At 38.6% G+C, this 17,368-nt stretch overlaps 1 protein-coding gene across 3 annotated transcripts in view; it reads right to left on the reverse strand.

Moving 5' to 3' along the window:
• Positions 1-215: 215 nt before the first annotated feature.
• The window catches only part of LOC146403580 (uncharacterized), a 688,950-nt gene continuing 671,797 nt past the window's right edge, over positions 216-17,368 (reverse strand). The window contains exons 2-3 of one of the 3 annotated variants that reach the window (XR_014804435.1): positions 8,469-8,596; positions 216-1,160 (exon numbers count right to left, since the gene is read on the reverse strand). Coding sequence is in view for 1 of the 3 variants with exons in the window: in XM_084957608.1 (XP_084813734.1) it covers positions 8,461-8,596 (136 nt within the window). In the remaining 2 variants the exon portion in view is untranslated. Of the gene's footprint in view, positions 1,161-4,517; positions 8,597-17,368 lie in introns of those variants that run through there. The other 2 variants (XM_084957608.1, XR_014804434.1) reach the window with 2 other exon arrangements.

Raw genomic sequence — 17,368 nt, forward strand, 5'->3', positions numbered from 1 at the left:
CACAAAGCATTATAGAAACCTCTGATTTAATGTGTATACCACATTATAAAGAATAGCATGTCATTCTTTCTGACCGTTTACTCTGAGCTGGTGTTTTACCTGGGTCTTTAGAAACATATTCCATCTCTCTGGGTCCAGGTACTTTTGGATCTTGTGGTCTATGATTCAGTCCATTGCTGCATCTTCTTTGCTGTAAAGTGGGCCCATTAGTTGTATTTTTTTTTTTTATTGTTGGGGATTTAATGCTTGTGGATCAGGCATTCCATAAATTCTGGATAGCTGAGCTGATTGAAGCTCAAAGAGTAAATCAATACCTGTAATAGGTATCATCCCTATCAGGATAAACCGTAGAAAAGGTGTGATGTGGTCAACTTGCAACTAAGTCCCTGGTTGGCTTCTGCAAGGAACAGTGCCAGATCATGTTCTCAGAGTCAGTGTCTGCTGGTCACACAAAGGCAGTTATAGGTAGAACGGTCTTGGTAAGTTGAAGTCCATGCCCTTGGGAACATATATAGTCCTCATCTCTCTCATCATGACCATTCCATTCACTTGCCCATTATTCCAGTTCCACGGGAGCCAATGATAAAGGCCATCTAACGTGAGCTGGCTGAGTCACTTTTTTGTTTGGTTATTCAGTACTTTTTCTATGTTGAATGTTTTCTAGTAGCCATTCCTGTATGATAGAAAACTCTTCACATTTTATTTCCTCTCCAGTGTGTTCAGCCACCTGCTTCTGTGCCAGACATCCTCCAATTTTCTAACCCTTTTCCTTCCCGGCCCCTGACCAAATGACTAGGTCATTGGCCACTGCACGAATCTCTCTTTTTTTCTCTCTCTCAACATAATGTTTCCACTATAACCCTAACAGGTCTATCAGACGCTGTGCTATGTTATTTGTCATAGGAGATACAAAATTTAGCAATTTGTCTTTCCATTTGGAGGTAATATCTCAACACAGCTATGACCAGCAAACCCCTAAAACTATATGAAGTGTCAGGTCCAAGATTCTTCATAGGGTTTATCTCTTATTCTCTGAAGCACACAGTGCCTTGCCAAGATTTCCACATCTCACTTTTCCTGTGCAATCAGCATGATGTTGTCAGTATAATGGATCCATGTGATGTTCTAAGGGATGTCCCAATGGTCCAGAACTCTCCAGACTATATTATGTCATATGAAAGAGTGTAGTTAATATAGGCCTGATGCAGGACTGTAAATAAATACTGTTTGATGTGAATGTAAACTGCTCGTGATCCTCTTTTCCAAGGGAAACACCAAAGAATGTATTTGCCAAATCAGTGGCTCTGTGCTATAGACCTGTGGCCTGATTAATTTGCTCTAGAAATGATTCCACATCCCACATGCCAGTTGTGATCTATACCAGTAATTGGTTGACCTTGAAGTCGCATTAGGACCCATCTTGTTTCTACTGGGACCAGGCTTATGAATGAAAAGAAAGTATGGTAGTGATCTTCATTCTAGTTTTTGTATTGATGGCAATAACTTTTGCTACTCATCAGTACTCCACAGTGTGGTGTGGTTTTTAATTTGCAATCTGGGCCAAGTAGAGTTTCCAATTTCAGAGGTTTCCAATTGACTTTTCCCACAATGATAGCTCTTACCCAACCTGCCAAGAACCCAAAATGACGGTTACTCCAAATACCCACTGAACAGAAGGGCCATGAGAATGCTTTGGATCTCTGGCTATCAGTGTCAGCTCACACCTCATGTCTAATATTCTTAAATTATCTTTCCCCATGTGTAGTCATTTGAGTGGGTGGCCATGAGACCCTTTGGGAGAGGACTGAGGGAACCCTTCTATTATCTACTTGCTTCAGTGTTGCAGAGTCCTTCATAGTGGAGATCAACTTATCTTTTTAGTCATTGGGTTCCAAATTTGAAAATAAGTTCAGCAACTGATCAGGGAATTATGACTTCTTATTTAGAAGACTGTCCTTAACTTCATATTCCTCCATTCTTGACTATTTCTGGTTATAGATATTAATCAGCGGTCTTTTGGTTGCCTGTGTATTAGGCTCTTAGGGATACCATGTACAATTAACCACCTCTATAACTCCTTGGAGGTCACACCCCCTTCTGTCTCTCTGACCTTGTTGGTATTAATGGCAATTGTGGCGCCCAGGCTTCTGGTAGTTGAGAGCTGCCACCTGGCCTCTATTTGTCGTCCTATTGTCCTCAGTGACATTACATGCTCAGAGCTGGTCTGCAGAGAACTTATACTGACCTCTTAAGTAATGCTGGTGCCACAATCAACAGTACCTTTCTGATGGTCATGGCACATGCTGTTCTATGGAACCTCCCATAAAATGTAATCTTCTGGTGAGCCTTCTGACCTCCTGTTCTAGCAGGCCCACTTTCCTCAGTTTCTTTATTCCTTCCTGTACTCTGTGCCAAGGCAAATCAAGCTATCCCACTTTGCTTAGGGTTGGCTATCATTTTCCGTGCTTCTTATCTCAGGGATCACTGGCAAGGTTTTATGCCCTTTGTCCTCAGAGTGTTTCTCCAAACCAATGAATTCTTGCCCTCCTTAGTCAAACACCTTCAAAATGCAAAGCTAACTCCAAGTCCAGATGGTTTCACTTATGATTGCTACCAAACATTTGGGGAAGAAATGATAAATACTAATTCTACATAAAACCTTCATGACATTGAAGAAAAGGGAATACTTAATAACACATTACCACTGGAGTTACCGTCGTGGCTCAGTGGTTAACGAATCCGACTAGGATCCATGAGGTTGTGGGTTCAGTCCCTGGCCTTGCTCAGTGGGTTAAGGATCTGGTGTTGCTGTGAGCTGTGGTGCAGGTTGCAGACATGGCTTGGATCCCTCGTTCCTTTGGCTCTGGCATAGGCTGGTGGCTACAACTCTGATTGGACCCCTAGCCTGGAAACCTCCATATGCCATGGGAGCGGCCCAAGAAATGGCAAAAAGACAAAAAAAAAACAAACAAACAAACAAACAAAAAAACACATTACCACAAAAAAATTCTAAAATTCATATATAAAGAAAAAAGTTTTAAAAACTTTGTAAAACATTAATAAGCTAGAAAGATGCTTACTATCTGACGTCAAGACTTATAAATCTGTAGTCATCGAAAGAGTGTGGAGTTTGCATAAATGTAGACACACAGATCAGTAAAATAGTATGGAGCCGCGAATGGATCCACACATATATTCTCAAATAACTTGTGACAGAAGTTCAAAAGCAGTTGGGTGGAGCGAGAATAATCTTTTCAACAAATGGTGCTGGAACAATGGATATCCATGTGCAAAAGAAAATGTCGTGCATACCTTGCAACTTACACAGAAATTAACACAAAATGAATCATAGACCTAAGTATAAAACTTAAAACCATAAAAGTTCTGTTAGGTAAATATTCCTTAGATAGAACACAAAAAACATGATTAATTTAAATCATAAATTTCATTTTACTAAAAGTTAAAAAAAATAAGTAAGTAAACAACTTTTACTCTATGAAAGTCACAGAGGCAACTTTCCTCTGTTGAAGAGGATACCAAAGGCCTTGAAGTCCAGAGTCTTGTCTCTCAAGAGAATGGACGACAAGCCATAGACTGGGTGAAAGTACTTGTGAATTACATACTTGATAAAGTACTTGTAACCATAGTATATAAAGAACTTTCAAAATTCAATGATTAGACAAATAATATGATTTTTTTTTTAAAAAGAAGCAAACAGTTTTAACAGACTGTTCTCTGAAAAAAATATGGTAGACATATAAGCAGAAGAGGAAAATAATGATTATCATGATAAAATAATAATACATTTAGAAAGCAAAGCCTATATTTAATTTAGCAATTTGAATTACTTCTAAGTTGGAACCATAATTAATTAAACTGTGAGCTTGTATTAAATTGAAACAGGTGAGCTCTTTCTGTTACCATCTTTTGTTGTCTTTATTCATGGCTTTATGTTTATGATAGCCAAATGCAAAGTCGGGAATTATTTGGTTTAGCTAAGAATCAAGATTGATTTAATATTTGCTCTAGGAAGGTATAAATTTTCTCTGCTGCATTTGCATTTTGTTCATAATGTTTCTTAATTGTAAGACTGCAAAGGCCATTCCCATAGTAGAATGGAGGGGATGAGATGGAGTGGAGTGCTTCCTGAATAACAAATTAGAAGGAGAATCAAGAAATTATGTTGAGCTGTTAACCTCAAATGGAAATGATCTGATTATACATTGGAATCATTTATCTTAGAAGTATCATGCAGCTCAGGGCTCAAAAGGAAAAGGCCAAGGATTAGATCCAGAAAGAAACTTGTGAATTTGTTTCCACAATGTTCTGCAAACCTCATTAGTAGAAGCAAAGGAGCCAAATGACATCCAACTGAGTTGAAGGCTTAATACTTTTTTTTTTTTTTTTTTTTTTTTTTGCTTTTTGGGGCCACACCTGCAGCATATGGAGGATCCCAGGATAGGGGTCCAGTTGGAGCAACAGCTGCCAGCCACAGCCACAGCCACAGCCACAGCAACTTGGGATCTGAGCCATGTCTGCAACTTACACCACAGCTCACAGCAATGCCAGATCCTTAACCCACTGAGCGAGGCTAGGGATTGAACCTGCATCCTCATGGATCCTATTTGAGTTCGTAAACTGCTGAGCCATGATGGGAACTCAGAAGGCTTAATACTTTGATTAGACATAGCATCCAACAGAAAAGGGCCAAAGAATCCATTTATTCATTCAAAGTTTACTCTGTACTTGGCATTAGCAGATAGGGGAGTGCAGTCCTTTACAGAACAGACATGGTCTGTGAACTCAGTTTATAATCTGCAGTCAGCATATGAAGATGTAAGGATCAGGCTTCTGTACTTAGACTTTTTCTTACTCCAAATCAGGTTCTATTGCAGGACCTTAAGTTCATAGAAGCCAGTATCAACATGAGGCCCCACCATAAAAATTGAAACTGATCCTACAAGTGATCCACATACATTGAGGGACCATCCTGGTCTCCAGGAACACAAACTTTGCATCCAGATAATAAAGCCTAATTCTCTCCCAAAGTTTGTCTCTAGGCCAAAGACAAGATCCTTTGGTATCAGGTAAATAACCTTGTTATCAAGTGAAAATTGACCGTTTAGGATAACAGACTAGCCCATCCAGAAACCCTATATATGCCTTTTAACTGGTCTCTCCTCCAAACATTTTAAACAAAGTATGTGTACCATGTATTTCAAACTTTTGAAGCCTCTCATATTGACATAGGAAAATTAGGAGATAAAAAGATATTCAGATGTTTCCAGGACTTCAGGGAGTTTTCTTCTCATTCCCTCTCACTCTACACAATAATGGAGAAGTGCCTTTATTCCATTAGGCTGATCTTAATGTTACTTAATTATTATTTTATTTAAGTTACCAAATGGGCCCTGGGTTTCTAACATACATTTATTTGACAATATTTATAGTAAGTGATCCATTTTTTATAACTTTTCTAGGATTTGATATATTTTGGTAGGACATTAAAAACAAGGGTTCATTTTCTCCCAAATATATTTGTGTTAGTAAGTGTAATATTCTGGGGCTGTATGTTATACTGATAATAATTGATAACAATTTACTACGCACTTACTGCATGTCAAAGCAGTGTGTCAGTGCTGATATAATTTAATTTTATCTTTAAAACAACTCCATAATGAAAGTATTATTGATACTTTAAACAGATTATGAAGTTAAAGTTCACAAGAGTTAAATAGGCTATCCAAAGCCCATCAGTATGACTCCAAGTCCTTCATATTAACCTGTGCTTTATATTGCCTCACCCCATTTAAAATTTCTTTGTTCTCAAGAAGGTAACATTTTAAACAGATGTTAATGTTATTATTTTTTCTTGCTATTTCTACTCATGGTTTGACCTAAGTCTTGGGGCATCTCTAGCTTTGGTGACATGCAAAATTGGCCAAAAAATAACATGCATAAAGAGATTCTGATGAAATTTCTATTGATTTTATTGACCGTCTTAGGACTTTAATGGAAGAAATTTATTTCCTATTTCAAAGGGAGGACAAGTTCACTGTGAGTAGTCTTTTATTAAGCAGTGTTCTAGGCAGTAGTCAAACTAGAAGGACCAAGGTAATCACACATGCTCCTGACTAAAGCACATTAATCACGTTCTATTTCAGAAGAAGACCGGGTTTGGGGTAGGTGAGAAACACAAGAGGAGTGGTTGAACCTCTCATTTGTTCTATGTGATGTATGTAAAGCAAAGGTGCAAAATGGAACTTACAAAAAATGAAGTGAATCATCAGAGGAACATGGTCTCTGGTTTTGTATTTTTCATGATGCGTATATAATATCTACCTACTTAGTACAAAATTAATTGTTCGTTTTTATCCTGGACCATCAGTAGTTTTAAGTTTAGTTGTGCTGTTGTTTTCCTCTTAGAAAGGATGAATGAATGGCATCTACTCCATATTTTTAGGACAGAGATCCAGTTTATATTCTTGATATATAAATTTCAGAATATTTAGTCCAATGTTTGGCATAAAGAACTAAACAAATATATAGTTATAAATTTATTTCATGATTTGGCACCATTGTATGTTTAGATAAGAACATGATTTTTCTTATGGAAGGAAGAGATGGCCCCTAAAATAGCAACATTCACCTAGAAGTATTTTTTGAGTGTTCATTAAAAAATTTTTTATTTTTATTTTTTATTTTTAGGGCCACACCCATTGCATATGGAGTTTCCCAGGCTACGGGTCAGATCCAAGCTGTGGCTGCTGGCCTGCACCACAGCCACAGCAACGCAGGATCCAAGCCACATCTGCAACCTACACCATAGCTCATGACAATGCCAGATCCTTTAACCACTGAGCAAGGCCAGGGATCGAGCCTGTGTCCTCATGGATACTAGTCAGATTCGTTAACTGCTGAGCCAAATGGGAACTCCATATTTAAAAATTTTAAACACATACACAAAATCACTTTCTCGATAATTTTAATAAATTCTGATTAAATGTATTTTAAAATGTTATGATAAGGTCGTTGAAGATTTGCACCTTGAGATGCGATATACAGTTATGGATTTGGAAAGATAAATTCTTTATTGTGTTCCATATTTTCTGACCGAAATGCTTGCACTAGTTACAAATGAATGAACAATTTATTTCACCCAGCACAGAGTTATTTATCGTTAAAGAGAAGCAGGAAGTCAGCTGGTAATATGAATAAGAAAACTTTTCCTAATTAGGCAAGAGACTAGATTTCATGAAGATCAACATCCTCACATCCTGGAAAATTAATCTCTCTTAGCAGGAACTGGAACAAGGATGCTGTCTTCATCTTACACAAAGGGCAGTGTTATTCTTGTGATATGAGAGATGGAAAAGAACAAGGATGATAAAAGACAACCTAATTCTGCCCTTTGCTTTAAAAAACTGTGAGTTTTTTAAAGTAAGACACCAAATAATACATTTCTTTTATTTCTTATAATTCATTGTCTTGCAGAAGTTAGAGGTGGATAAATATGTGAGGGTGTGTGTGTGTGTGTGTGTGTGTGTGTTAAACCTTCTTTCATTTTGACTATTAGGTTTTGTTCCCTAGAAAGATGACTGAAAAGCATAAGTTTTACTTAAAAACAGTACCTCAGCTAAGAGAAGAAAGGAAATAGAGTGACAAGTTTTATTTCAAGGACATATAAAGATGGAGGGTCCATTTTTGTCATAATAGGGCATAAAACTAGGAAGATATTAAGAGGTGATCAGTAGAGAAAGTGAAAACGTAGCAAATTGTGCAAAAAAGTTTACTGCAAAACAGGTATTGGTGGTTTTCTTTAATCTCCTACTTTTTGGAGTTATTTTGTTTTGTGATGAAAGCTTTAGATGTTTGAATAAATTGTTGAAATGACTCTGTGTTAGTCAGAAGTCTTTAGGGAAGCCAATGAGTTATGAAGCACAGACTCCCTTTCAAAAGAAAACCTGTTAAAAGAAGTTAAGTCCCAGCATCCAGGTCCAGGTGCCTTCAAGCTGTGCCAATTGAGAACATGAGTCAAGGCCTCATGTTTCCTGCACAACCAGTAAATATGGTGGTGGCAAGAGTGCCTCAGTTTTGAGGCAGCACAGAACTTGTCAAAAACAGTCTTTCCAATAAAGCTCCCCCTGAGATTTCCTGAACTGCACTGACATGTGAAGCTCATCCTATCCAATCCTCTGGCCTTCCTTCTCTCTTTCCCAGGAGCCAGAACTTTTATCACAGTTGGAAGGTTTTCCTTGAATGTTCTTTCCCCCTTTGCCTATTTTTATGTTTCACAGGTATTTATACCCAATACATTTTTTTTGCATTTATATCTCAATGGCTTCTGCTTCCCAAAACAACCAACTGAAACAATTTATACTGGAAAAACAGTTTATACTGGAAAAAAACAATTTATGTGCTATCAGTGAATAAGACAGAGTTTTATAACTGGATCATTTACTACTTACTGGAAAATGATGATCTCTTTCCAAGCGGTGTGTGGATCATGGATAGTTTCTGGCATAAAACAGTGGTCCAGTTGATAAATATTTCATCCGTGGTGACTTTGGAGAATATCTTGCTGCATGTGAGTTCCCTAGGTAGGACAATGTGCAGGCATTTGAAAAATATGGAGCAAAGAATCAATGGAAAAATAGTGGAAATGTCTGATTATCAGTAAGTTATACTGTAGACTTAAAGCAAGATAATGAGAAACTGAACATGGTGAAAAAATAGGTCAAATGTAAGTGTGAGGACCGGAAGGCTTTGGGGGTAGTTGATAAATATTTCCTTATCTTTCCAAGAGGATAGTACACGTAGCTGGAGAGAAAACTCACAATCTGATATTTAGGGCCACTGAATGTTCAGTTGAGTGTTCTTATGCTAAGGTCAGAGCTCTGCTTAGGAGAAGCTGGGGTATGAAAACATAGGATGAGTACCTCTTGGTCAATTCCTCTGAAGACCTACAACCTGAGAGCCTACAGAGTTGATCCAAACATCTCTATGAAGAGCTAGAAATTTTCCCTTGCAGGAATATATTTCAGAGGTTGCTCCCACATAGCATAAAAGATACATCCCTCAGGAATTGCCTCTACCTTCTCTCCTGGCTTCTAGACTGAAAAAATATGGTTAAATTTCAGTATAACTCAGCCGTGCGATGAAAACGTATTGGGATTTATAAACAAGAAAAGATATAATCACCCCATGAATCCTCAAGAATTAGCTAGCATGTACTATCAGGAGTCAGGAAAGTATCTCTGGAATTGGATTTTCAGAGTACGTGGTCAACAGGGCTGAAAGTTATGCCTAGAAAAATAAGAATTTATTGACTTGAAACATTCTCTTGAAACATGAGAGTTAATGCTCTGGTAAAGATCCCAGGGCATGGGGGGAAATTTGCTAGTAGGCTGGGTCCTAGAAACCTGAAGAAAGTTTAATAATATTGAAATTCCTAAATTGCCATGCAAGGTAGTAAAGGTATAAAAGGAGTACAAGACTCTGGGAAGTGGGTGTGCTGCAATGGGTGTATGATGTCCTTCCAGGAAAACTTTCAGAGTAATGTTTTCCTTGGAAGAGCCCATAGGACACATAATTCACAGTAGGCATGAGGAATGCACTGTGAAGTAACACCAGAATCATTAATTTGCTCCACCGTGGCTCTTGTCTGAAGATTATGGCTGATAGTGGGAAAGACAGTCACATGGCTTAGCTTGTTAACATTGATGGAGATGACGGGAGTCCTGAAGACTCTGAGTCCAGATGGCAGTGTTTAACTACTGGAGATCAGCGTTTAACTGCTTAAATGATCATAACAACTAGCAAAGTCCGAGGGGCAATGACAAAGTCTTCATCTGCAGGGAGTTTTCTATGCCGTCAGAAAAGGAGATTAGAAACAGTTTGCACTGACGTGGAACCCTCAGCAATATACCTGTATGTATTTTTTCTTTCTACTTTAACTCTCCTGCCCTCTGTCATAATATAGTTCAAAGAGATCAGGAACATTAGGAAATTTCATAGGACATCACATTGTTCCACTGCACTCAAATTGATCAAGACAGACTAAGAAAGAAGTGGCTAATAAGCTCAAAGCCTTGGGAAGTACATATGGGCTCTAAAGTGAGATAAAATCTACACACTATCAGGGACTTGCCACTTCTATTAGGATTTTAAGTGTTCTTTGACCATAATGTACTGGGTTACCCCTGTAAAAGTACAAGGCAAATTGCTATATTTTATTTTGTTTCCCCACCGCAAAGAAAGAGGTACAGATCTTGGTAGTCCTCTTAGAGCTCTGTAGACAACTGATTCCACACCCCAAATTAGTGTCGAGCCATACACTGTGTATCACAAAGGCTGCCAAGTTTCAGTGGACTTTTGAGGAGGAAAAGACTCTGTTGCAGGTCCAGGCTACAGTGCACGCAAGCATCCCTGCTGCTTGTATCATAGGATCCGGCAGACCTCATACTACTGGGTGTGTCAGTTATGGGAAAAGGTACAATTTGAAGTATATACCAAGAGCCAGTGGGAGAATCACAACATTGGCTTCTGGGATTCTGGATTAAGGCCATACTGTCTATAATGGAGAATTACAAACCTTTTAAGAAACATCTCCTGGAGTGTTCTTGGGTACTTGTAGAGATGCAATGTTTGACCATCAAGTCAAACAAGTGACCATAAACCCAGAGCATCCCAACCCAAGGGGGACTAACAGCAGTATGTCATGAAATGGAAATGATACAACTTAAATCTAGCTGACTAGGGCCAGAAAGTATGAGTCAGCTGCATGCACAGGAAATCCAGGTTCCCAAGTGACTCACTCAGATCAAGCCCATATTCTTCCTTCACCATGCAGCTAAGGTTTTGTGCAGGGGTCCTATAAAACAACCTAAGGCAAAAGAAAAAGTCTGAACTCAATTTATGAGTAATGTCAGCTTGGCCTAAGATTATGAACTGAAAAGAGATGGTGGATACACTATAACCACAATCAGAAATGGCCTTAAAATAAACCAATGAGAGGAAATTTCCCCAGTGAGCATAACTTCAAATGGGCATTTGGTCATGTACTTTGTGAGCCATGAAAAGTAGTCTGGAGTAAGAAGATATATGGATTCATGGAAAGGGGCCAGTAGTCTGGCCAACTGGTCAGGGATCTGGCTAAAAAGAATCAAAAGATTGGATTTAATGATATAGGACATGGGAAGGTGAGGTGGAGAGATATTGATGGATATATGACAGCGGGCAAAAGGGTAAGATTTATTTTAACACATATTAATTTCTATTAGAAAGAATTCAGCACAGAAGAGGCATTGAACAACCAAGTTTAAAAATGGCTCATTCAGTTAGTATTAGCCAGTCTCCATCATTGGTCACTGCAAAACAGGCACAATGGGCACATCAATAGCGTGGCCATATTAGCCAACATGCATGCCCAATCCTGTGCCCTACAGTATGAATTTTCATTTAATAAGGCCCGTCTAGCCACTCTCACCACTAAATATCCAACTTGTCAGCAATAGAGACCAGCAGTGAACCCCTTGCATGACATTATTCCTTGAGAATATCAACTGCCCACTTGGTTGAAAGTTGACTACTTTTGGAGCCATCTTTCCTGGAAGAGACAGTGGTTTCTTACTCTAGGAAGAGACACCCATTCAAAGTGGATTTGCTCTTATGGCTGCAGATCATCAGCTAGTACACAATCAGGCGTCTCAAAGAGTATCTATCTACTGAGTTGGAATTATGTACAAAATTATGCAGTGAAAATCCCCTTCACAGGGGAAAGGGTACAGGAGTATGCCATGAAAATGGGGTCCCTGGTTGAACTTCATTCCATGCCATCAGATGCTGCCAGTCTGACTGACAGAATTGGAATAACCTGCTGAAAGCTGAAGCTGAAGCACCGGCTTGGAGGCAATGCTCTGCAGAGACAGTACAGGCTGGACTGCCTACCAAGGCCATGGAGAAAGTCCTGAGACAGAAAAGCTTAGGGTAGCATGTCTAGTGCTTGAGTTGTTATGCTGTCAGCAACCTCAAAGCTGCCAAAGTCAGATATGGGCTTTGAGATAACAGAAAATATATGTATTGATCTCTGTCCCTAGTTCCTGGCACAGAACTCCTAAAATTCTCTTGATTTCCTAAGTAATAAGCATACACACAGGAGCATCTTTTGTCCTAGGATTTGGGCTTTGACCCTGGTACCTGACATAGAGTTTCTAAATTCCTTGAATTTCCTGGGTGATAAGTGTCCTTTGTCCTAATGAGAGGACAATTGGAGAGAGCCTCTGGATGGGGGCTGGTGACCAGAAAGGCTAAACCATGATTAAAAGCTTGAAATTTTAGCCCCATTCTCCAGAGACGGGAGAGGGATTATAGATGGAGTTAGTGATCAATCATACCTACATGATGAAACCTCCATAGAAGTCCTGAAAGTATAGAATTTGGAGAATTTCAGGTTGGTCAACACATGGAGGCGCTGGAAGAGCTTAGTTCCTCTTCCCCTGTACCTTGCCCTTCACATCTCTTCCATCTGGGTGTTCATCTGAATGTTTTATCAGATCCTTATATAATAAACTGGCAAATAGTCAGCAAATGGTTTTCCTGAGTTCTGTGAGCAGCTCTAGCAAATTAATCGAATCTGAGGAGGGGGTGGTCAGACACTGATTAGAGCCCATCAAAAGCACAGATAATAACATACACTTACAACTAGCATCTGAAGGGATGAGAGCAGTCTTGAGACTAGGCCTCTAACCTGTGGGATCTGATGCTCTCTATGGATGGATAGTGTCAGAACTGATCAACATTGTAGGACACCTAGGTGGTGGATGAGAAACTCCCACCCATCTTGTGTCAGAAGTGTTGTGAGCATGGTAATAATGTTGCCAAAATTCAATTTGGCCAGTGCTGAATTGAAAGGCAGAGGCAGAGTTTTGGGTAAAGGAGAAAAAGAGAGCTTTATTGCTTTGCCAGGCAAAGGGGGCCACAGCAGGCTAATGCCTTAAAGACTGTTCCCTGCTTGGAAGGGGTTAGGAGATGGTTTTCTAGTTTGGGGAGTGGAAAATAGGGCTGTAGATAAGGATCAGGGTAGAGGCAAGCTTGCATTGTTTCTCAAAGCTGGTGTTTAGTGGCCCCAGGACTGGTTCTGGTGGTCCTCCTTCTTCCCAGGATGCAGAATGCTTCATCAAGTAGTTCTGCCATTTGTTGTGGGTTTTAGGTCTACAGAAATAGGCTCAGAGATATTGTTTGTGAATTCCTTGAGGAGGAACTGGGAACTGCTGGAAGGCTGCACTGCTCCTCCCTGGTCTCTGCATCTCCTCCCTTCACTGATTAGCACCTGCCCTTTGGAACTCAGGGAAGGTCATGGAGGCTGAGGCTTATTCCCTAAAAACAAGCAATGGAGGACACAGAAAGACTTGTGTGTCTAAGAGCCCCACAGTCCACTAGCTTGGTTATAATAATGGGATAGTAAAGGGGAAAACACAGGAGTTGTGCAGGTTTTCTTTACATGGCTTCAGATGGTAGAACATGTGACCCCAGGTGTTTGTATCAAACTCAGTCTACATTTGAGTTCCTCCTCTTGCCCAGGAAAATAGCAAGTCTTGGAAGTGGCTACTTCTTTAATCTAGAATGATAAGACTCAGGAGCAAGATCCAGGTGAGCCTCATGTAGTATAAATAAAAACTAAATGTTTATGTTATAAGCCACAAATATTTTAGAGTTATTTATTATTTGACCCAGAATTAACTGACTAAGGTTTGAGTTGAGGGTACTGTATAGATTTGTTTTTAATTTTACTCTTTCTGCTTTTTCTTTTTAGTGCCAGAAGGAAAAACATAGAATGCTCACCTTTGCTATTCATAATAATAAAAATTCTCATAAAAATTAAGAATAATGGGCATTTTAAACTTCTGTTTAACTGTTCTTTGTAGTCTTACATAGATAGACTGTTTTACTATGCCATGATATTTCCAACTTAAGTATTTCATAAAGAGTATTCTAGGAAGTTTATCTATTTAAAACATGCTATCTCTAAAAATAAAAATGGCCTTTGAACAATCAGTAAAGCATTCAAAGACTCAACTTTTTTTCATTACAAATCTCTTCAAAATTTTTGAAGACTTGGAACTTTCTTTGCAGACTTGGAAATTTTTTCAGTACAAATCTCTTCAAAATGCATTTTCTTTGAAAGAAAACATTCATTTAAAGTCAATAATGATAAGCAACTTTTTATTCATTTAATAATATTTTTAAATACTAAAAAATTAACTCTCAACCAAGTATAATTTCAAGGACAGTAATTCAGGTGATAGCTAATGAAGCCTTACTTATAGAGAAAACCAGAACTAGAATTTTATAGAGCATTTCAACCTGTTCCTTAGTAAGCTTTAAAGTTATACTATAAGGTATAATTTAATAATCATCACAGAAACTACTCATTACTATGGATGAAATTTAAATGGATGGCAATGTTACTTATTCCTTCAATCACTAAATAAGCAAAACAACGTGAAATGCCATTGAGTAATCTGAATATTTCTTTCCTGTAGGGACAAGGAAACTTTTAACAGAGTTGTTTTTCCAGTTGCTTTCATCAGATTAAAGCTGCTTCCTACTCTGCCCTATTCTCTTTCAAAATCTTGTGATCCAGGCTGAGGCCAAATTTAACATGTCTAAATACTGTTTAGAAACTAGGGAGAAGTGGACAGACCATGACGGGAGATAATATGAGGAAAAGAATGTATATCTATATGTATGACGAGGTCACTATGCAGCACAGCAGAAACTGACACAACACTGTAAGTCAACTATACTCTAATAAAAATAAAATTTAAAATTAAAAAAATAAATTGGAAGAAAACTTTAAAAATAAATGGAAACTAGGGAGAAACAATCAAGCAGAAACACTGCTTAATATTCTAAATGTACTTTGACTTTAAAGCTTAAAATCTTGAAGTTCAGCTCATAGAGATTGCCCATGGCCACTGCTCCTGAGGAATTCTTTTTGTTCCTTATTTTCCTTCTCCTTATCTTCCTATGGAGTCTTCTTCCTGTCATATACACACAGTAAGTGACCCACCTAGTACTGCTTTGCTAGAGGCTTCCCTGGTTTTAGAGCTAAAAGTCCTGGGTCCTCAGAAACCTCTGAGGCCTGGGCAAACAAAACAGTGGGTCACCCTTATCCAGTCCAACTCCAATCCTGTTTTTTTCCCATTACCTTTAAGAGCAGACTCTGCAGTGGTGTAAGAAGGAAAGGAGGAAAGAATAAGTGAGGATATGAGAAGGAAAGTGATAGGAAAATTAAAAAGGCATTAGGAATAGGAGGAAGGAATGGAGGCAAAATTCAACCCCGTTAAAGATAAACACCCTGCCCTGGACAGCCAGCTCAACTCCTCATTCCCATTATCTTCTCCCCTCACATACATTTGACCTAGCAGCTTCTTCTGCCTACCCCTCTCCATCCTACCCACCCCTTTCTCCATCCCTTTGTGGAAGAGGTACCTGGGAACATTAGCCCTGAAGCTAATGTTCACCTGGGGCCAAAATTCTGCCTGTACCAGGTGAGTCCTATGTGCAAGTGACTTGACATCTTTCTTCTCATAAACCCTGGATGAAACTAATGACTATATTTGAGTTGTTGCTAAAGGAGTTAATATATGTAGGGCCGAATAATTCTCTACATTATTACTCCTCTTCAACTCAGAAGCCAAGACGAGAGGTTGCCAGAAGTCTTAGCACTCCCTGTCAGGCTCTGAGGGGTAGGCCTAGGTACCTCAGCACCGTGTAACACTGTTTCAGTGAGGAACTGATTCTGGGTTCTCAACAAGTGAGACACAAACTTTTGGGGAAGAGCCTGCTCATAAGCATGAGATTTCCTGTAGGTCAGATACGATTTATATGGCGCTTATCATTTGCATGCGTTGTTGCTGGAGCTGATTGTATCTGAGAGCAAAAATCTGGCATAAGCCATTTGCTCATGCATTTTTAATTTATGGACTCAAGAGTTTGGAATAACATTCAAAGTCACAGATGCTTATCTGAACCAAACCCAAAATATTTTGAGGTTTTCATATCAGTCATAACCATCAGAGAACTATAAAAAAGAAAAAAAAAGACCTTTGCCAAAAAACCCTATAATTTACTTTTGATATTTATCTTGAAGAAAACTAACTCTAAATATACAAACTATTTATATCACGTGTATAGGTAGATTCAAAAATAGTTGTGCCTCAGTGAAACTTGTGCAGAATAAGGAATAGTCCCCTAAGAAGGATTCACTCAATTCTTTCAGGACATTTATAATCTACAAATTTTTTTAAATTTCTTAAGAGGACACAATCTTTAGATAACCAAAAGGAAACCCCAAGGTCCTTGGGATGGAACTTGGGATATTCGAAATAATGGGAGATTTTTCCAGTCCTCTAGAATATAATTCTAAAAAATTCTGGTAGTAGACTAGAGCAATAATGGGTAGCTTAGAACCCAGAGCTAGCTGTATAAGATAGATAGATATACTTTATGACAGATATGGCTTAAAATTAGTGGTGGTCTGGTCCACAAAGCTAAATAAAATTTATTGGGTTAGGCAGGCACAACTCCTCCAAAGAATGGAGCTTTATAAAATACTCTGAAGGTTGATCTAGTGAGCCTGTGGGCTTGTGGGTAAGAAAATTTATAACTTACATCTCCAACAACATTTGAGAGTTAGAAACCATGAACTGAACCTTCCACATGTTAAAATACCACCACAATTTTTCATTTTGTCTTTGGCAAATTCATGTTTTAGACTTAAATGCAGATATCATAGCTAAAGTTAGCCTAACCTTAGGATGAAAAACATAAACAACAAACAAAGAGTAAACCCTGACTAATGTATTAGGGAAGACACAGATGTCTGTTCTTTATTTAAGATGGAAGTTTGAGGGGAAAGAAGCAAAAAAACCCAAACAAGAAAATAATGGAATCTGTATCTGTGGCTACATTAAGCCAAAATGCTGGTTGTGGTAGGAGAGGCCAGTTGATTTAACAAGTTCTTCACTATTTAATTCATTTTAAAATCCATCAGTGGTTTTATGTGTAGGTAGAACTTCCCCTTTATTGGCGGATGTTTTAATTTCTAGCAAGTTGGTTTCAGTGTGTACATATCTCTACTTTGTATTTTGCACTAACCCCTTAAAACCGAGCCCTTCTGTCTCAGCATGCCAACCTCTCTCCCACAACCTCCATGTCCCATCTCATTATATTCCTACGCATCCTGTTTTACAATGGCTTCAGACATGTTTCTTCTGCTTTGAACCCCCCTTCCACTTCTTAGTCTGACTATCCCTAAGTATCAATTTAAGTATCAATTTATTCCTAAGTTTCAATTTAAGTA

This window comes from Sus scrofa, chromosome 5 (assembly GCF_054392235.1).
Source record: "Sus scrofa isolate SSC_HxYL_T2T_F1_AM1 chromosome 5, Sscrofa_HxYL_maternal_Yorkshire_Landrace_v2.0, whole genome shotgun sequence".
Taxonomy (NCBI): Eukaryota; Metazoa; Chordata; class Mammalia; order Artiodactyla; family Suidae; genus Sus; species Sus scrofa.